Source organism: Manacus vitellinus, unplaced genomic scaffold (genome assembly GCF_001715985.3).
Source record: "Manacus vitellinus isolate BGI_N305 unplaced genomic scaffold, ASM171598v3 scaffold_66_pilon, whole genome shotgun sequence".
In the NCBI taxonomy this organism is placed as follows: Eukaryota; Metazoa; Chordata; class Aves; order Passeriformes; family Pipridae; genus Manacus; species Manacus vitellinus.
In genome coordinates, this window is record NW_021940729.1 from 347,892 (window position 1) to 366,416 (window position 18,525).

The window sequence follows — 18,525 nt, forward strand, 5'->3', positions numbered from 1 at the left end:
CAGTTCCCCCTCTGCTACCCAGGGGCTTCAGCAGAGCTGCACCAGCTTCATACTGCCTGCACATCTGTCCTCGTGGCACTCAGGCATTCTGACAAACAAAAGAAATATCCCACAGCTTCTTCCAGGGTTTTGTTCTTTTCAACTGAAGAAGGAAAGCCCAAGAAAGGCTCTCGAGTGACACAGGAGGAATGAGGGATTTTCCTTGGAGCCCAACAAGCACCCTACAACAAGGAGACAAGACCACAGTCTCTGGGGGACATCAAGAGCACCGAGGCCAACGATGTGGGATTTGTGTGGCTCACTGGAAACAGGAGGAGGCTCCCAGGAGATAATGGTTTAAATCAAATAATGTAATCTGAGTCCTGCTCTATCACATGAAGAACTGTTTACCTTTTAATTGCTTGTAGTAATTGGGTAGCTAATGAATTTCACAGTACATGTTGCACATCACCCTGTCACATAGTTGTTCCTTCTGCAGCTGCAGCAAAACTAAGGGTGAGACCGTGAAATTACTGATAGAAGACAATTAACCCTGCCCACCCAGCAGGGGAGAAAGGATGCCTCCAAGAGACTCATTCCATCCTTCCCCTACCTTGAGCAAATTATAACAGATTTGCCTTTTCATTTTTGGGAGAAACACTCCACAAAGCAGCTGCCCTTTGCAGAAGTCCCTGTGCCACCAGCCTGGTACCCACTGCACCCACGGGCTGCTGGTTCTGGCACCTGCAACCACAGAGCAGGAGAGGAAAGGCCTGGGGATGGGGCTCAGGTGGTGTGGCAGAGCAGGAGCTTCCACAACTTCCACAACTCTTCCCCCTCTCAGTGCACCTTCTTGGGAAGAGAAAGAAGCTGAAACATTTAATATAATTTGTTTTGATCACCCTGTCAGTTTAAATGGAAACACGTCTTCCCATAAGGGTAAAATTCTATAGCAGAGAAGCAGGCAGGCAACAGGCTGCTACTGGGTCTTGACCCAATTTATGGGCATAACCAAAGCCAGCAGAGGGAAACTGAGATCAGAGAAGGAGCTGCCTGCAAGGATGAGCCTCCAAGCTGTGTTGTGAGACTGACATGCTGCCAGTCACTCCCCTCTCTGCCTCCCTCCCTTCTGCCCCAGGGGAGAGCAAGATGGGGAGGGGGAGGAAAAGAGGCAGAAGGCAACATATGGAAGGTAAAAGGTGATGAAGCAGCCAGGAAGATGAGGGGAGAAGAGGCTGTTACCAGTGCCCAAAATGCAGAGAGCACGTGCAGCTGCAGGAAAGGTTTGAGGAGCAGGAGAACAGGCACCTGGGCTGGCTCTGGAACCCCCTGGCAGGGAGTTTCTCTGCCAGGCCCGTGCTCAGACAGACAGCTCTAGGCTATGAGAGGGCAGGGGCACAGTGGCACCTGCCCAGGGGACCAGCCAAGCTGCTCTGTGCCCAGCAGGTCTGACTGGAACCCATGGCCACTTGTCTCTGAAAACCACAGGAAAGCCCACGGTGGGACACTGCAAAACAGCCCTGCACAGCCTCTCTGTTGGAAACTCCTCCTGCTGTTCTTCTCACGAGCAGGAGGTGCTGCCCCAGTGACCCCAAACAGCACCAGCTGACCCTGTTACCTGCACAGACACAACCCAGCCCCCCTTCTGTGCCTGGTGCCACCACTGCCACAGCTGGGAGACACCACTCACGGGGCTGGTGGCACCTGGCATGGCTCCCAGCTCTGTGGTTGATCCCAAAAGTGAAGAAGTGAGAGCCACCTCCTGAGGACCTCACCTGTAGTGCCCTGGGCAATTCAAAAGCCACTATTCCCTATTCCAATTTGTCTATCTGGAATTAAATTAAATTAAAATGGAATTACACTAACTGAATTAAGAACAGAGAGCTGTTAAGATAAACTGTGCTTAAAGCCTCTGATGTAGAACTGAAGTGCCATTAATTAAACTTCCCTCCCTTCCCACTCCCTTTAATTGTCAGAATGAGTGTCCATACAGAGTTGTAATGAGGTTTAATTAATCTTTTTTAAAAGGTAGCTTAGATTAACTTTCTTATGTTCCCCCTGTAGACAACCCATGAATTACAGTATTAAAGCACCCTGACTCAAAGGATTCTTGCACTGTGGGAACATTCCTTGCTCAGAGCTTTTCAATAGTCAAAATTTCTATGCCTTTATGCCAGTTTTAGTCTACTGGCCCAAATGGGTCCACAAAAGTCATTGGTACAGATTAATGCAATTAGTTAAAACCTTCTCCCTCTTACTCAACAAAATTATAGGTTCTGCAAGGACCAATTCAAGTTAAGAATAATTTTACTGATTTTGCTCTATTTTAAGGATTAAGGATTTGCCTACCAATGAACTTGCACTGGTTTAAATAGGCCACTTTCATTAACACAGGCAAACTCCAGGAGACATTTTACATTATTTTGACCAACTCCACCTGCAGCCATGCCCTTGATTAACTAACTGGTATCCTGCACAGAACTGACACTTTACTTGTTGCAAGGTACTCTTAAAATGCACTGTGAGCACACACCCAAAGGGAATCTGCACAATGCAAACTGCCTTGGAAAACCATCATATTTAATTGGTATGGACAAGGTTACAGTCATGTTCCCAAGAACTGTCCTTCTGCTAAAGATGAGGGACAAGATGCACGTTTAAATCCCTGTGCCATGGTGTTCATGAGCCAGGGTCACATGTAACAAAGGAGAACTACCATTTTATGTAGTTTCCTTGTTTTTCCACTGCTTAAGGTTACAGAAGTGTTAACACCCGGTGGTGTCAAGTATATTGAGAGCTAGTTTGGGAGAGCACTCGATCTCAAAATGAAATCTGTTCCCCTCACGTGGCAATGGCCTTCCACTGGCCTTGCTTACAAGGGAGGGCCCAGGAGTGCAGATCTATCTGTGTCTGTGGGGGTGAAGCCCAGGTCAGGTCACTGCTGCTGTCACTGCTCTGAGCTCTCTGGTCAGCTCCCAGCTTCTTGTCTCATTAACACAGCACATCCCAACCTGCCCCAGGCAAGATGCAGATGAAACAGTTCCAGCATTTCTGCTGCTTCCATGCAGACGTGATTCCCAGCGCCAGAAAACCACCACACTAACAGAGACCACACGAAGGAACTCAAAATCAAATGTGACAAGTACTCCTCACTGGCCAAAAGGTCAAGATTTTCTTTTAAAAATATCTTTTTCCTACAACAAATAAATGCTGTGCCTTGCTAAAAACCCCAGCAATACAAATTCACTCCAGGATAACAAACTCCTGTCAATTTAATCACTGCAAACTGCACTTGCTGATAGAGACAGTAAACAAAACACAGTAAGAGAAAATATTGCACAGAAGCAAATGTATCCACAAAGTACTCCAAAGTGTAAATCTTGAGGGCCAGATTCTCAGTTTTTGCATATGTCAACACAAAGCAACAAAGGACTCTTCCCTTTGTGTCAGTCAGTGTCCTGGCTGCAAGATTTCTTCCCTTTTGTGCCTGTGGAGCTGCTGGAAATACAGACAAGTCACCCCTTCACCAGGAAGGAAGGAAGGAAACAAATTTATGCACAATCCAGGGGAAGCACAGGTTTTTTGATATGGTGATTTGCATTTAAATAAGGTCTGCAATACCTGGGTTTCTTCTTTTTGTGTCTTCTAAACCAGGAGTTCAGAAAAAAGGGAAAGAGAAACTAAAAGCATGTGGAAACCTCACACCCAGACCACTTTGTTCAACCGATGCCTTCAGGTAGAAGAGACTTTACAGTAGGACAAGCTCTCAAAAGCAATCACCGAATTTGAAAACATATGGCCATGAACAACTGATCCCAGCTGACACACACTGCAGTGCTACAGCAAATCTCTGGCTGCAGCTTTGTGATAGCAAAGGGTATTTTGTTTTTTAACCACTAGGCTGCCTTTGGTTTGCTGTGTGGCTGCTGAGATGAAAAAACAGCCCTCTTTGCATCTTGCTTTCAGATCTTGCAATGTACTTTTTCTGCCCCCTTTAAAGTGTAAGGAACTTTCCAGAGACAACAAATAGGTCCCACTGGGCAGTTTTATGTATTTATTTTGTCTTCCTTTACAGACAAAGACAACGGGCAAGGGAGTTCAAACGAAGCTCAGAGAGCCAGAAAGGAAACCACAGGTTTTATTTTTCTCTTCAGAGCTTATGTTTAGTGAGGCCTCATCCCTCAGCATGAGATATTGTTTTCTGTTCTGTGAGGCCTCATCCCTCAGCACGAGAGATATCATGTTGTGCTCTTCTTGGCTTTTTAAATACCCCAGGTCACCCAGAGAGGTTCTGTGAACTCAGATAATCTTGATGTCAACTGGAAGATGCAGATAAACACTCTTTAGTTCTTCTCTTCCAAATTTCTCAGACCTCAGGAGAGATACCTGGAGACAGGATGTCCCAGTTTCGGTGGCAAAGGTAATCTCTGACAACACGCCTTGGGAAATAAGTCAGATTGTTTATCCTCTGCTGGCAGTTTTGCTCTCTTTGGTTCACAGAGCACAAAGAGATAGCTCTTTTCTAAACTCTTCTCCTGTCTATCCCTCTCCCTCCAGCTCCCTAATTTCACCCAAAGTGAAAGGGTCATCAGGGTGAGACTGACAAGTCACTGCAGTCTCGAGAGCTCTTGAGCATCGCTCACTGCTCAAAAGCACTTTTACTTCTTTTACCTCCCTCAGTCGTGACTCTGGCTCTTGAAGGCCCCGCAAGTGCAAGGGGAGCATCCTGGAGGCCTTACATTGCCTGTCAGCAGCCACAAAGGGTGAACATTTCAGTGTGTGCTTCCTAACCGGGTCACGCTGCGCAGGCAGCTCACACTTTGAGTGGTACAAGGCCCTTCTTCCAAACTGTGAGAGAACTGCCACTGACTTTACCAGCACAGGATTATCCCTCCTCCCCCCAGTTCTGGGGACTGCCTCTTTCCTGGCAGATTGCTGGTCTGTCATTAGACCAGGTTATAGCACTGGTGACACTGAAGAACCCAAGTATAATGATTAACCAAGGACTGATTTCTCTCCTTTCAAAGGAGAGTATCTTCCAACAAAGCTTCAGATATACAAGCTGCTATTATAATACTCATCACAGCTTTATCCCAGAGATGAAGGTTCTTCTAGTCCTTCAGAAGGAGACACAGGGAAGATACATTTTCCTTCTCCAAGGCTTTTTCATAGTCTGAAATTGAGGTATTTGTCTCTCTGCACAAATTGTGAGATCTGTGCCAGGTTGATGACCCCATCTGTCTCAAAGTATATCCTCTCTCATGTGTGCCAGAGGACTGGTGTGGGTGCTGTGTCCCACACCAGGGTGTTCCATCCATGGTTGGCATGGAACTCCAGCAAACTGCTCACTGTGGACAGGAGAAAAGATGTGATGCAAAGAAGGGAAAACAACCCACCAAACGACAGAGTAAGGGGTGCAACTTAATTTCAGGCCCTTTTATTCAGAAGGTCTTTGGCAGGGATTGTTTTATTCTCCCTGCCAGGGCCCAGACAAGTGAGTAATGTGTGCACCTTGCAGTAGGTCAGTCAGGGACTTCCCAGAGGTCCCTGAAATCCCACACGTGTCTTTTCCTGACAAACTGACAGAGCTCTTCCCCTACACCGTGACAAGCTGCAACATAATACCAGATGCATCAGTTACCAAATCTGTGCCACTTTAATCCAGTCATGGTGGACACAAACAGGGATTAGACAACATCCACATCAGGACATCAGCCCTCAGTCTGGGAAATACAAGCACACAAGGCCACCACGTGCTCACTGGACAGCTGATTTTTTATGTCCCTTCCAGCCCTATTAACACATGGAGTTAAACTGAACCAAGAAAATTCCATTATTATGTCACAAATGTATAAAATTTGCTGTTGTTTAATGTGACATTTGAGTTAGGAAAAAAGCCTTTGTTCTGAAATCCAATTACTGACTAACACTGCTAAGCATGTAAATAGATAATTCCCAGATCTTCTTCTGACCTTTTCTCACAATTTCCATTAGACTTTAAACCACCAGTTTGGCAGAACAATTTCCAAGAAAGGACTTTCACCATCCCCACCACACAACCAGAGGTAACCTATGCAGAAATAAACACCCAGGGGCAAACTCTCTCTCACTTGGTTATTGATTTCCATCAACAGCTTTGCAACTAGAATGCATTTGGCCTTTTACCCTAAACAGGCAAAATGAGAAAACCAGGTTAAACACATCATTATACACTCCAACAAATGCACACTGAGAAAATCCCTTTTCTTGACCCAGCACATAGAATCTTACTCCTTGCCTCCATTTTCATCACTGGCCTGATTAGATTATTGTGCTCTTCAAAAAAATTTCAGACACAGAACTAATTCATACTGTGAACAGCAAAGAAACATACTTATAAAAAAAATAAAATCACGAGCCAGGAACATCTCAATTTCCTCAACCTCTAAGAATCCACTGTTGATTCTCTGCCTCCCTTCTGCCTCATCCCCCTTCTCCTCACATGCTCATGCTTTTCTTTAATTAAGCAAGTAAAAAAATCTTTGCCTGGAATTCCTCATTTTGTTTCTCCTCATTAGTACTAAAAAAAAATAATCCAACACTGAAGGCAAATAGCACTATCTGGTCTTAATATTTTTGTATCACCAGCTTTGATAGAATTTGGATCCAGTGACCAAATATGACCATGATTCAACCATAAATTGCATATTCACTTTGCTGCCTGCTCCAGATGTGAAGCTTCATATCCTGAACTGCCAGTGCAGCAAAACCCAGCATTTAATGGAAATCCTGCCGTTACCACACACACTGCTCTGTTTGCAAAACCTGGTGTTTCAAGGTCCACAGTTTCAATACAAGTCTGTGCTCAGACCATCTGGATCTCAAGGCATCTCTCCAGCCCCTACTTTTAGACAGCAAGACCACAGCTGATTGTTCTGGAATTCTGGGTCAGGAGTCTTCAAGGAACGAGCAAAGATTTCAGCAATGCAGCACAGAAAGACAGAGGGGAAAAAACCAACCTGAGAAAAGTAACCAATTTACCTGGAGTATTAACAGCATCTGAATGATAGAGGGTGGAACTCTGGCTCTGGAACGGGACAGTGCATCTTCCAGCTTTATGTTGAGGGTGATGATGTTCCTGAAGTGCAGCAGAGCCAGCTGCCGGACCGAGGGCTCCTTCCCCTGGCACACACAAACACAGCAAGGCCCAGCACGGCCAGGGTGAAACACAGCTTGCAAAAACCCTCTGGCAAAATCCCTTCCTCCCCTTCTGAGGGACTGCAGGAGTGGCAAACCCAAGTGAAAAGCCAAAGAAACATAACAAAGGCTGGGGAGCAGCCTATGAGTCTGCACAGTAAATCTGATTTTGGCAGCAGTGAAGGCTACAGGCAATGACTGAGTGTGTGTGCAGATGAAGGGCTGGGGTGAGCACTGAATTACACATATATTCATATATATATGAATATTTTGTACTTAACAGTATATCACTAATGAAATGTATCATATGTTTGAAAAAAAAATAATAAAAAGCAGGGTTGCAAACTGGTTGAATTTCCATTATTTCCTAAGATTTTCAATACTGGCTGGCTACTGTTTTCAAATTGTGGCTGGAATCCTGAGTCAGCCCCACCTGTGGATCCTCTTTTCTCTCCAGTTTGAGAGACTTCACTACAAGGCAGGAGGAGCAGAGCTGAAGTTTCACAGTGCATTCTCAAAGACATCTTTTTGCAGTTCAGCATTACCATGTCATTGAAGGAACTCCCAGCTGAAGAACACAAAAGAATACACCACCACCTCTGTCTGCAGAGATTAACAGCTCCTGCCTTAGGGGGAGTTGTAAAACTGTTCCTCCTGCTGGCATTAGGGGTTTTCCCTTGGGTATATATGGCTGTACACATATATTTTTGCCCGCTGTTGTGAGAGTTGTGGGCCAAATATTAACACTTCTGGAAGGTCTGGTATTCAGGTGGTGTTGACTTACCTAAGTCTGGACTAAAGAAGCCTGACCCAACCCCACCCATTCCTTTTCACTTTGTTAATATTTATACTGAACACTTTGTTAATATTTATGCTGAAGAAGAGAAGACTCCAAACCTGCTTCAGTTGCTAATGAACAGCATTTAGAAGAGCACATAAGCACCAGTTGGGCTTTGTGAAGTATCCTCAGGACATCAGCAACTAGATCTACTTGAATTTACCCCTCAAGGTTCCTTTAAAAATTCAAGTAATTATTTCCATCTGATAGGGGAGGAGACTCGTGTTACTAAAATATTTTCAAAGGCCTCAGAAACACAACAGAGAAAAGGAGTGTTCAGTGCAATTTCCAAAACCTAATTTAGTTAAGTGCTTTGGAAAACCAGGCTGAGAGCCTACTTATATCTCTAGGTGCCCAAATAACTTGGATTTAAATTATGGGGCACTTAGAAAAACCTCCCTTTGTGTTTCAGTATGTTTTTAATACCATCTTATTTCTGTTGTTTTGACGTTTCTCCTGGTAAGACACAAGCCTATGAGTGAAGTAGCCCTCTGTGTTTTTTGAGCTCTTCCCTTTCAGAATCAAATTCTGTGTGAAGTTACAGCTTTTCCACTGAAATCAGATTTCATGTATCTGTCACTATCTGCAAATGCAAATGGTAATATTGTTAATATCTGGGCATTCGTTTTAGGCATGAAGTTCACTTGGAAAAAAGGGAGAAGGTTTCTGAAGTTTCCCCAAATATGTTCAGGCACCAAGCTCCCACTAACATCTGAAGGCACCTATGAGCAGCCCCAGAAAGTCACTTGTACCTCTCTGGTACAGATTTCCTTGGGACCTCAGTGATAAACAACACTTTGTGGCCACCAGTAAATTAGAAGATTGAGCCTTCACCCAGAGCAGATCAAGTATCTGTGGTGGATTTAAAATTACTGGAGTCAAAATCTGTGCTCGTCTAAAACTGGTGTAACTCCACTGGCTATTGCTGTCCCCTTCCAGCAGCACAGGATTTGATCTCAGAAGCATAATTCCTTTTCAAAAGTGGAAACACTACAGGAACAAATTCACAGTGCAGAGGAGGAAATGCAATATTGAAGTCCACACAGCTCCACTTATTTCATGGTGTGCATATCTCAGTTTATCAGTCACAACACTTTTTTTCACTTTTAGTGTGAGTTGGCACAAGGACCAACCAGCCTCCCTGCACTCCACTTTTGTTTGCAAAGTTCCCCTTCACGTTTTCCACCCAAGCACTTCAAACCCATTTGCATAAGGAACTTATTTGCATGACATGACTGTACAGAACAGCTGCACTGGGAGGTTGGCCCAAGGAGAGAGAATGAAGGATTGCATCAATCTGCTCATGAACCAGTAAAGTTGCTTTTTCCAGTTTTTCAAGATTCTGTAGTAACAGAGTAATTTTTCACCTGCACAGGATAGAAAATAGCCTGGAGCATGGGCAGGACATCACTGAAGAAAAAATCCCAGGTTTCAGCTAAGGTATCCAGTAGTTTCTGCCCTGCAAAAACACAAAACAAACTCGTGAAGTGTTTAGGTTGTAACCAGCTCACTGCCAAGAGTAAAACATGCAGGAAACAATGTGAATCTCCTATTAAACACTAAGATGAATCACGTAGCAGCTACTGGCAGCAGTGTGGAATCAGTACCCTTTTGGTGGCTTTTCTGGCTTTTCAGGTGACACATAAAATCAGTAAACTAATAGTAAACTAATTAGTAAACTAATAGTAAACTCTTAGTAAACTCAGAGACTCTGAGGTTACTCAGGAGCCCAGATCCACAGAGAGGAAAAGTGGCTCAACAGCTGGCTTCAAATCCCTGCTCCCCAAAATGGCCCTGTGACTTTTTGGACAAGCTCTTTGCCATCCCTGTGCCCCAAAACCAACCGTGAAAGGAGAGCAACACCCCTGCACCTCCACCAGCACTATGGAGATGAACACACCAATGATTAGGAGGTTTTCAGATGAGACAACATGACTTATCAGGAAGCAAATTCAATGGCAATCAATCAATATTACTATTGGTGTCAGAATCAGATACTATTCTTAAGTTTTGTATTGCTCTGGGCCTCAGCGAGGGAACATTTTGCCCAGAATTCCACACATATCACAAAGCAACTACGCATGAAAGCATCTCCAGTGCTAACTGCAAAGTTAGCCAAGTGCCAATCTTGATTATGGGATACTTGATCCCCCTGCATTTTTAAGCACATGACCAACAGCACCAGCTCTGGCCCATCTGCAGCTCCTGAATTATTCCTGGGCTGCTGACTTTAAGTGCTTTCAGTGACAAATGTGGATCACCAGGCTGTACTGCAGCTGCTGGCTCGTGCAGCACACCAAGGTCCTCATTTCTGCACCACCAGGCAGGAGTTCTCCCTGTCCTACACACTGAAGAGGGTGTTCTCTGTTTCAGGTTTTTAAAACTTTCAAAAAACTTCTCTTCCAATAGTTCTAATGAAACACAGCAGGGAACCAAGTCCAAAGTTTCCTGGGAGCTGTAGCAGTAATAATAATAATAATAAATACCTGTGCTGGTTTTGGTTGGGCTAAGGCAATTTTCTTCCCAGTAGCTGTAGGGGCCGTGCTTTGGGTTTGTGCTGGATCAGTGCTGGTAACACAGGGATCTTTTAGTTCTTGCTGAGCAGGGCCTGCACAGAGCCAAGGCCTTTTCTGCTCCCCACCCGCCCCACCAGCGAGGGGCTGGGGGGCACAAGGGCTTGGGAGGGGAGAGACAGGACAGCTGATCCCAGCTGGCCACAGGGACATCCCAGACCACGTGGGGTCATGCTCAGCACATAGAGCTGGGGGAGAAGGAGGAAGGGGGGATGTTGGAGTGATGGTGTTCATCTTCCCAAGCCAGTGCTGTGTGTGATGGGGCCCTGCTGCCCCAGAGATGCTGAACCACTGACCAACCATGGGAAGTGGGGAAGGAATTCCTTGTTTTGCTTTGCTTCCATGCACGATTTTTGCTTTCCCTAATAAACTCTCCTTACTGCAACCCATAAGTTCTCCTCCATCCCATCAGGGGGGTGGGACAGTGGCTGTGTGGGGCTGAGCTGCCAGCTGGGTTCAACCACGACACCACCTTTGCATTTTAACACCCACCTACCAGTGCCCGAAACACTGAAGTGTTTGCAAGACACAAATCTGATCATGAAGGAGAAGCCCAGCCACTCCATGCCTCCAGGGCAGGGTTTTAAAGAGTTAAACATGTTAGTTGTCCACAAGTTGAGGTTAGGTAGAAAGGAAGCCCTTACAAATCTGGTCCTTTCCCAACCTTGCTGCTAGAATTGTATGAAGTCAAATTACCTGGTGAGATAAACATGCCTTTACTGTCACACACTTATTCCACCTTGTGGGCAGCTTGTTCTGTGAAGTGATGGATTTCTGTACAGCAGTGTTAAATGCCTTAGGCAGGCAGGCCTTTTATTGAGGGCTGTGGAAGAATTCCTATGCTTTGCTGATGATTTCACATGAAGGAGCAGCACTTACATGTCCTTTCAAAAATATATCTTTTTTTTACTATCAGGCAAAGGTCCCTACATTTACCATAAGCATTTGCTGGATTCCAGGAAACTGGGTTACTCTAAATGCTCATTTTAATGAAGTACAATATAATCAATATTGTATGACATAAAAAATGCATGCATCACTTTTCACAGGCTTCTAAAAGTTAACTGAAACTCCTGAAAGAAATGTAAGAATAAATAATTAGGTATTAGGAAGAAATTCCTCCCTGTGAGGCTGGTGAGGCCCTGGCACAGGTTGCCCAGAGAAGCTGTGGCTGTCCCATCCCTGGAAGTGTCCAAGGCCAGGCTGGACAGGGCTTGGAGCAACCTGGGCTAGTGGAAGGTGTCCCTGTTTAATCCCCACCTTACCAGAATTTCTGACCATATTTTAAGGGGGCACCCACAAAAGGACACACTAAATCAAAAAACCAACATAAGCTTAAAGTCAACAGTTTGCTAAAATTTTGTATTTCCCAAACACGTTCCTATATTTGAAAGCCCTTCAGTGGTCTCACATTTCAGTTTTTCATCTCAGCTTTGATCTCAAACACCAGATATAGTATTTTTGATTTTCAAGCTGGTAAAATCAGAAAAAAATAGGGTTGGACCTTGCTAGGTCTCATTTGCTGATCTGATACTTAAAATCCAACTTTCTTTGTGATTTGAAAAGCAGCTGTGAAGGCCCTGAGATCCTTACAGCTCCCCTTGTGCTCTCCAAGCTGTTATTTTATACCACTGAGGAATTTGGTGTTCAGCTTAAAGAGTTTCAGTACTCTTTTTGTGGGTTTTGGGGTTTTTAATGTGAAATTGGTTCTCTTTTTGTGGTGTTCAGGGTTATTGTCTCTTCATCAGGAAAGCTGGGTCCCAATAGCACCATCTTAATCTGATCAGTGGTACTGTCAGCAATGAAAGGTCACATCCAGGATTTATAGAGAGCTGAGACTAATGGAAATGGTTGTCTCCAAGCTCCTGCTTGAGCAGTTTATGTAAACTAAGTGATATCATGACTGCATCTTTGAAAAAGGAGAGATGGATTTCTTTAAAATCGAACTTAACTTCCCAAAGGTCTTTGGACTGTTTACATGGGCAATAATTCCTGAAGATACTCCCAAACCATTTCACACCTGATGATGTATAAAATCAAGAGAATCACTGAGGTTGGAAAAGACCTTGAAGATCATCAAGTCCAACCATTCCCCCAGCACTGCCCAGGCCACCACAAAACCTCGTACCCAAGTGCCACATCTACACTTTTAAACCCCTCCAGGGCTGGTAACTCAACCACTTCCCTGGGCAGCCCGTTCCAGTGCCTGAACAACCCTCTTGGTGAGGAGATTTTTCCCAATATCAGATCTAAACTTCCCCTGGCACAACGTGGCATATTTAACAGCACATCTAAATGCCACTTCATAGCACAGGACACAAACCAGGGGCGGCTGTAAAACAACCCATCAGGTGGAGGTTTATCCTTCACGTCCACTTCCATAAGGTGACGCCTCCAGAGGGTGCAGACACTCAAATAAAGTGACTGCTGAAAAGAGACAGTGTCTTACCTCATTTATGGAAGCTCTTAAAACAACCTACTGCATTATTCTGGACTGAGATACTTTGACTAACTGGGATCTTCCTGCTCCTTTTTTTGTTTCCTCAGAGATCTCAGTCTATTTTTCCACTTTTCCTGAACATTAAGCAGGCTATAACTGAAGGAGGTGTCCATAGTGGAGGCAATCCTTCCTTTACCCCCTGGATGCTGCTCCAGGCAATCACCTCCCCTTGATGAAAGCTCATGAGAACACCAAGGCAGGACACAACAGGCTGTAGGAATGGACTCCTGCACGCTAATCCATATCCCAGGAAGATAATGGAAAGCATCCCACTGCCTCCAGAATGCATTTGCTAGAACTCCTGTGACAGACACAGCTCAAAAGCCAAGTTACCTTCATAAAACCGGATCTTGTCCCTTAGGATCACCATGCCTTTTGTGAGCAGCTGATTCTGTAAATAAAATATAGACTACCTTTACTCAACTCTGCACTTCCCTGCAGCCAGCACATTTCACATTTTGTTCATTCCTAACCTTTGACAATGAGGGGGATCTTTTATTTTATCTTAATGATCAATCATCAGAGGGCTCCTCCTGTGTCCATCCTGCTTAAATCACCTGGGACACTCGTCAAATGATGATGTTTTCAGGACACAGCATGTATTTTGTGCATTACAAAGTGCTTCTCAAACTTCAAATGGCTGACCCACAAAACATGGACTCTATTTTAGAGAAGCCAAAAGAATATTGCTTCAAAACCAGACAGTGGTACTTACTGTTAAATGTCTTTCCTAGCAACTGTACTACAAGGAACTTCACTGGTTTACTCAGGAACTTAAAATTTAAGTTAAAAAAGAGAATGTGTGAAATCTGCTGAAAGACAGCAATGTCATACAGAAATACAGGGGCAGCTCAGGCTTTCACTATCTAATTATACATACTTATATATAAAATCCAAATCTTACTAGCCCATAAATGACAAAAACTCAAGAGAAGCCAGTGCACATCTCTGAATGGTTTCAAGGGTCTCCAGATCAGCATTTAGAGTGGGTGACATGATTTTGCTCAGTAGCACATAACAACACTGGATTTAAATAAAGCAAGCACGTGCCTACCTGCAGATATTCAGTGAAAAAGGATCCCAGTTCTGTTTTCAGTAATTGCCTGTATTGAAAAGAGTAAGAGAAGAATCCGTGTGATCAGCTGTGCACTGCATGAGAGAGGGGAAGTCACTGACAGCAAAATATTTCTGTATGGGCACAGAGCCTGTCAGTAATGACTAACTGCAAAAAGGGCCAGCAGGATCAGCAAATACCAAGACTCCCAACCAGCCTTTCTGGGTGTTGTAAAATATCTGCTGTGGTTTTGGATGGCTCAGTTGCACAAACACCCAGGAAAGGAAATGTAAGATTTGATGAAAAGAGGATGCTTTCCATCCTACATCCAACCCTTTTAAAAATGCTCCAGTTGTTCCCCTGCAGTGCCAGGGCTTCACTGGTGCCTGGTGACACGGGAGAACTCCTGGTGACCTCTGACCATCTGTGGCTCTGAGCCCAAAACTGAGCACGTGACTTGGCTGTCGTCTTCAAAGAGCCAAATCATCCCTGTCCTGCACAAGGGTGAAACACAGAGCTGTGAAAAAATACTTGGAGAGAAACCTGCAGCGGGATGATACTCTGTGTGGTTTGTTGCTGGTGTGAAACTTTTCACTGAAAGGGCCACAATTTTCCACTCAGGAGACTCAACAATTTAAGTTTTATATGCTTTCAGGGGAAAAAGCAGGCAGGAACTGAACAGTTTAGCTCTGCCTTTCATGATTCCTCCAGACTCAAACCTGCAAAGCTACTCTGAAGAGCAAACAAAACTAAAAGAAAATATCCCACAAACAACCCTCAAATCCAGACATTTAATTCAATTCAGTCCATGGGCTCACTGTTTGGATCCAGGGAAAACTCACTACATTGCTAAAAAGCTGTGTGTTATTTAAGTCTCACATATTAGTTCTCTGCAGCCAGGTCACTACTTAAATGCACAAATGACAGCTCAGGCCTCACAGAAATGCAGCCCCAGCTGGGTTTTCTGAACACATGCAAGTCTGGCCTGGAGCTCTTTTGAAAACCTGTCTGTGTGACCACCTCAGGTCCCATGAAGAAATGAGGTCAAATTTGATTTAAAATCCAAACACCCACTGTAATTAGGGTAGTAATGAAATTCTACTTTCAGTAGCTTGTCATCTATCTCTTTGTGTTATGTCTTTGACTGACAAATAACTCCTTAATCGAATTATTTTACCAGTAAACAAAGAGACATCAAACCAATTCCATGAAAGTCTACAGGAGCTGGTTCTGATGTTTTTGCAACAGATGCTTTGGCACAGCCTCTCAAGAACTCCTGAAAGTTCAGGGCAAAGAGGAGCAGGTCAGTCTCTAGGAGGCTGAAATAAGAGTATCTGATTTATTTATCCTTAAGCACATGTCCACACTGACCCCACAGCACCCTGTGGAAACACTCCAGGCAGAAATGAAAGAAAAAATAAACAAAAAGAAGAGGGGTTTTTGGATGCTCACAGGCATCAAAATCCTTTTCAGCTTGAAACTTGATTGATCAAGACAAACTATCCACAGACAAGAATTCTAAAACCCAGCTCAGGCTTTACCCTTGGGTCTCTCATTGCCATGAAGAGCCATTGGGTTGCCAGACCCTTTGGCACGTGGTTGCAGTGGCACTAAAGGTTCATCTTGCTTTGAACATGGATACAGAAACTATTTTTAGGCTAAAACAACAAGGAAGTTGCAGTTTTGAATTCTCCTGCAAGAGAGAATTTATTCCCAGGCATCTCTTCATGCCACTGTCTCAAAAAAATGCTGATACTCTCTGCTGACATTTCCTTAACTTCCTACCCTCTCCTCAAGCTGGCAGCTCCACCTGGATTCCTCACTGCCTTGAACACAGTCTTGCAAATACCTTCTCTCTTCATATTTTAGGTTCTACTGATAATTCCTGGCATTTAGGACAGGAAATTAAAAAAAAAAAAAAGTTCTACTTATCCAGCAATACACCAAATAGATAAACCAAACAGATAGACAGATAAAACAAAACCCCAGCACATTTCCATTCTTTCAGCTGGGAATGAACCAAACAACCTGTTTGAAGTTAATTACATGCACTGGACTGCACCACACCAAGCAGCACCACGGCCACACAACATCTCTGTTCACAGGGCAGGAGAACTGACAGCACAATTAATGCATCTTGCTTTTTGAATCCCCAATAATAAAGGTCCTTCAAGCTACTTAATTAATTTCTAGTGAAACAGTGAGGCCCTCAGGTCAGATCAGAACACTGGGGTTTGATGGTTTTTGTATGTATTCATTTAAAAGGGATCCTCAGCAAAACTGGATCCAGGACATTGCTTGTGATTTCTTTTTCACCCTTGCTTCGTTTCATTTAACAGGAATCAGTCAGATCCTGGACAGTTCCAATTACTGACCAACCTTAGACATGTGGACACCATGGTGGAATCCAGGGGAAAATCTGATTAAACCTGAAAGAGATCCCTGACCAGACTGCAGGGCTCATTTCAAATACATCTAATTTTTAAGCCACTCCTGTCTGCCACTGCCATCAGGTCTTCATTGCCTATCTAATGAATTAATAAATTAAGAAAATATAAATTCACATAAAACATGCTAAAGTAGCTCATGACTATTTTTCTCCCTGCTGCTGCTTCTTTGGTTCATTTTGAAGTTAACTCTTGCAACATTACTCAGAATGGAAAGGTTAACACTGTAATAACTACTCAATACAGTTAAATGAAGTACATGGAAACAAGTGATTTGACTGGGTTTGAACTCTTGCTGCTGAAGAGGAAATGCCACTAAAATGTGCTTTGTTTGCATCAAATCAGTATCCTGAAACTCAGAAAAGAGGCAGCTATAAATATGTATTAGCTTTAATACAGGACATCCTGCTTCCACTGCACTTCCTTTTCCTTCCTCTTCTTCCTTGTTTTACAAGTGGTCAAAATAAACACTTTGAAATGGTACATGAAATAAAAAAGGACCACTGTTGGATTACAAGCATCACACACTTGCACCAAGGGAAAACTAAACAGTACATATACAAATGTAGATTTCTACTGCCTGGCTTTTGGATCAAAAGTTACAGCAGTGTGAGAGAAACTCAAATCCCACGCTGGTTTTATTGGCAATAGGGATTCTGAGGGCTCTGAAACTGCATATTTAAGGCCACTTTCTAACACCAGAGGAATGCAAGAATAGTGTCAAAAGGTACAGACAAGTGGCAGCTCTTATGAGCCAAATCTGGAAGAAAAGTAAGTGGTACTGTACAGATTTGTACCCACTGATGTTTCCTTAAACCATCAGGGTTCAAAGCCTTGAGATGTGTGCTCAGAAAAGGAAGTTTTATGTATTTATTTGCATGTATGTCATAACAATATAGGTGACACTCCTGAGCCAAAACAATGGTGAGCAAATATTGTTCAAATATTTACACTCGGGCTGGGAGTCAACTTGGACATTCAGGGGTTTATATTATGGAAAGTATTCCAGAATCTGCTGTAATTAAAGTGGTAAGATAAAATAACATCTTTTACTGTCCTGTAACTGTTAGAAAAAGTAACTAACTAATATTAACCATTTACCTGAGTGCTGCCCAGTGGAAAATAATGGCAGCAAAAATGTGTTTCTTTTTTCATTATGCAGTTGTGAGGAAAAAGCACCCAAAACAATCATAAGGCAAGCATACACTTGTTCCACTTCTGAGGTCTTGCTAATGAATCTGATATTTTTGCACTCAATAATAACATGACCACAAAGAAAGTTATTTTGAAATAAATAGCAGTAGCAGTAGGACAGGTATTTTTGGCATGTATCAGATCAGTAATTTCTTAGCTTAGTTTTGAGTTGAACTTAAGTGAGGCAAAAGGGTTTTGGTTAAAATTAGTTAGGAGGTTCATGGTCTAAAATGAAGTGCACAGCAGGAGTGCAGCAGCTTCTGGAAAGAGGTTGTGGCTGGATATGTGAAAAAAAAACCCTAAAAATCAGTGTATTTGTAGTCAGCTGCCTGTTCAGCTGCATGGGGTGTTGCAATAAATTCAACACAACAGTTTTGTAAGGTGCAGGGTCTACACCCAGGTAAATTCAAGCAAAATTTGGGCACAATTCTATCTGTCTTCTATTTGTTGGTTTGTACAAGATGCCACCAGCCTCTGTCACAGCAGCAGACAACTCTTCCTCTTTGTCCCCCACCAGGCAAATGCACTGGGCCAGGAAATCTCAGCCCAGAACTACTGCTTTTTGTCATTCAGATAAAGCTGAAGAATCCTAACTGCACTTACAATAATGATGATTAACCATTATCCCAATAACTACCTCAGCATGATTGAAGGATCAGGCTAACTGACAGCCATCCTAGAGAAGCTATTCTTTGCATGTCATTTTCTCCCCAGAGAAGTAAGAAATAACTGAGTAAGTTTCTTTTCATTTTAAAAAGACAAAG

General features: G+C 43.5%; 1 protein-coding gene across 3 annotated transcripts in view; it reads right to left on the reverse strand.

The window, feature by feature from the left end:
• Window positions 1-18,525, reverse strand: part of PRR5 (proline rich 5) — a 57,307-nt gene that overhangs the window by 14,213 nt on the left and 24,569 nt on the right. For all 3 annotated transcript variants that reach the window (XM_008919372.3, XM_018083686.2, XM_008919371.3), the window contains 4 exons: window positions 14,121-14,169; window positions 13,400-13,457; window positions 9,361-9,452; window positions 7,000-7,140 (listed from right to left, as the gene is read on the reverse strand). In XM_008919372.3, the coding sequence (XP_008917620.2) occupies window positions 7,000-7,140; window positions 9,361-9,452; window positions 13,400-13,457; window positions 14,121-14,169 (340 nt within the window). The remainder of the gene's footprint in view (window positions 1-6,999; window positions 7,141-9,360; window positions 9,453-13,399; window positions 13,458-14,120; window positions 14,170-18,525) is intronic.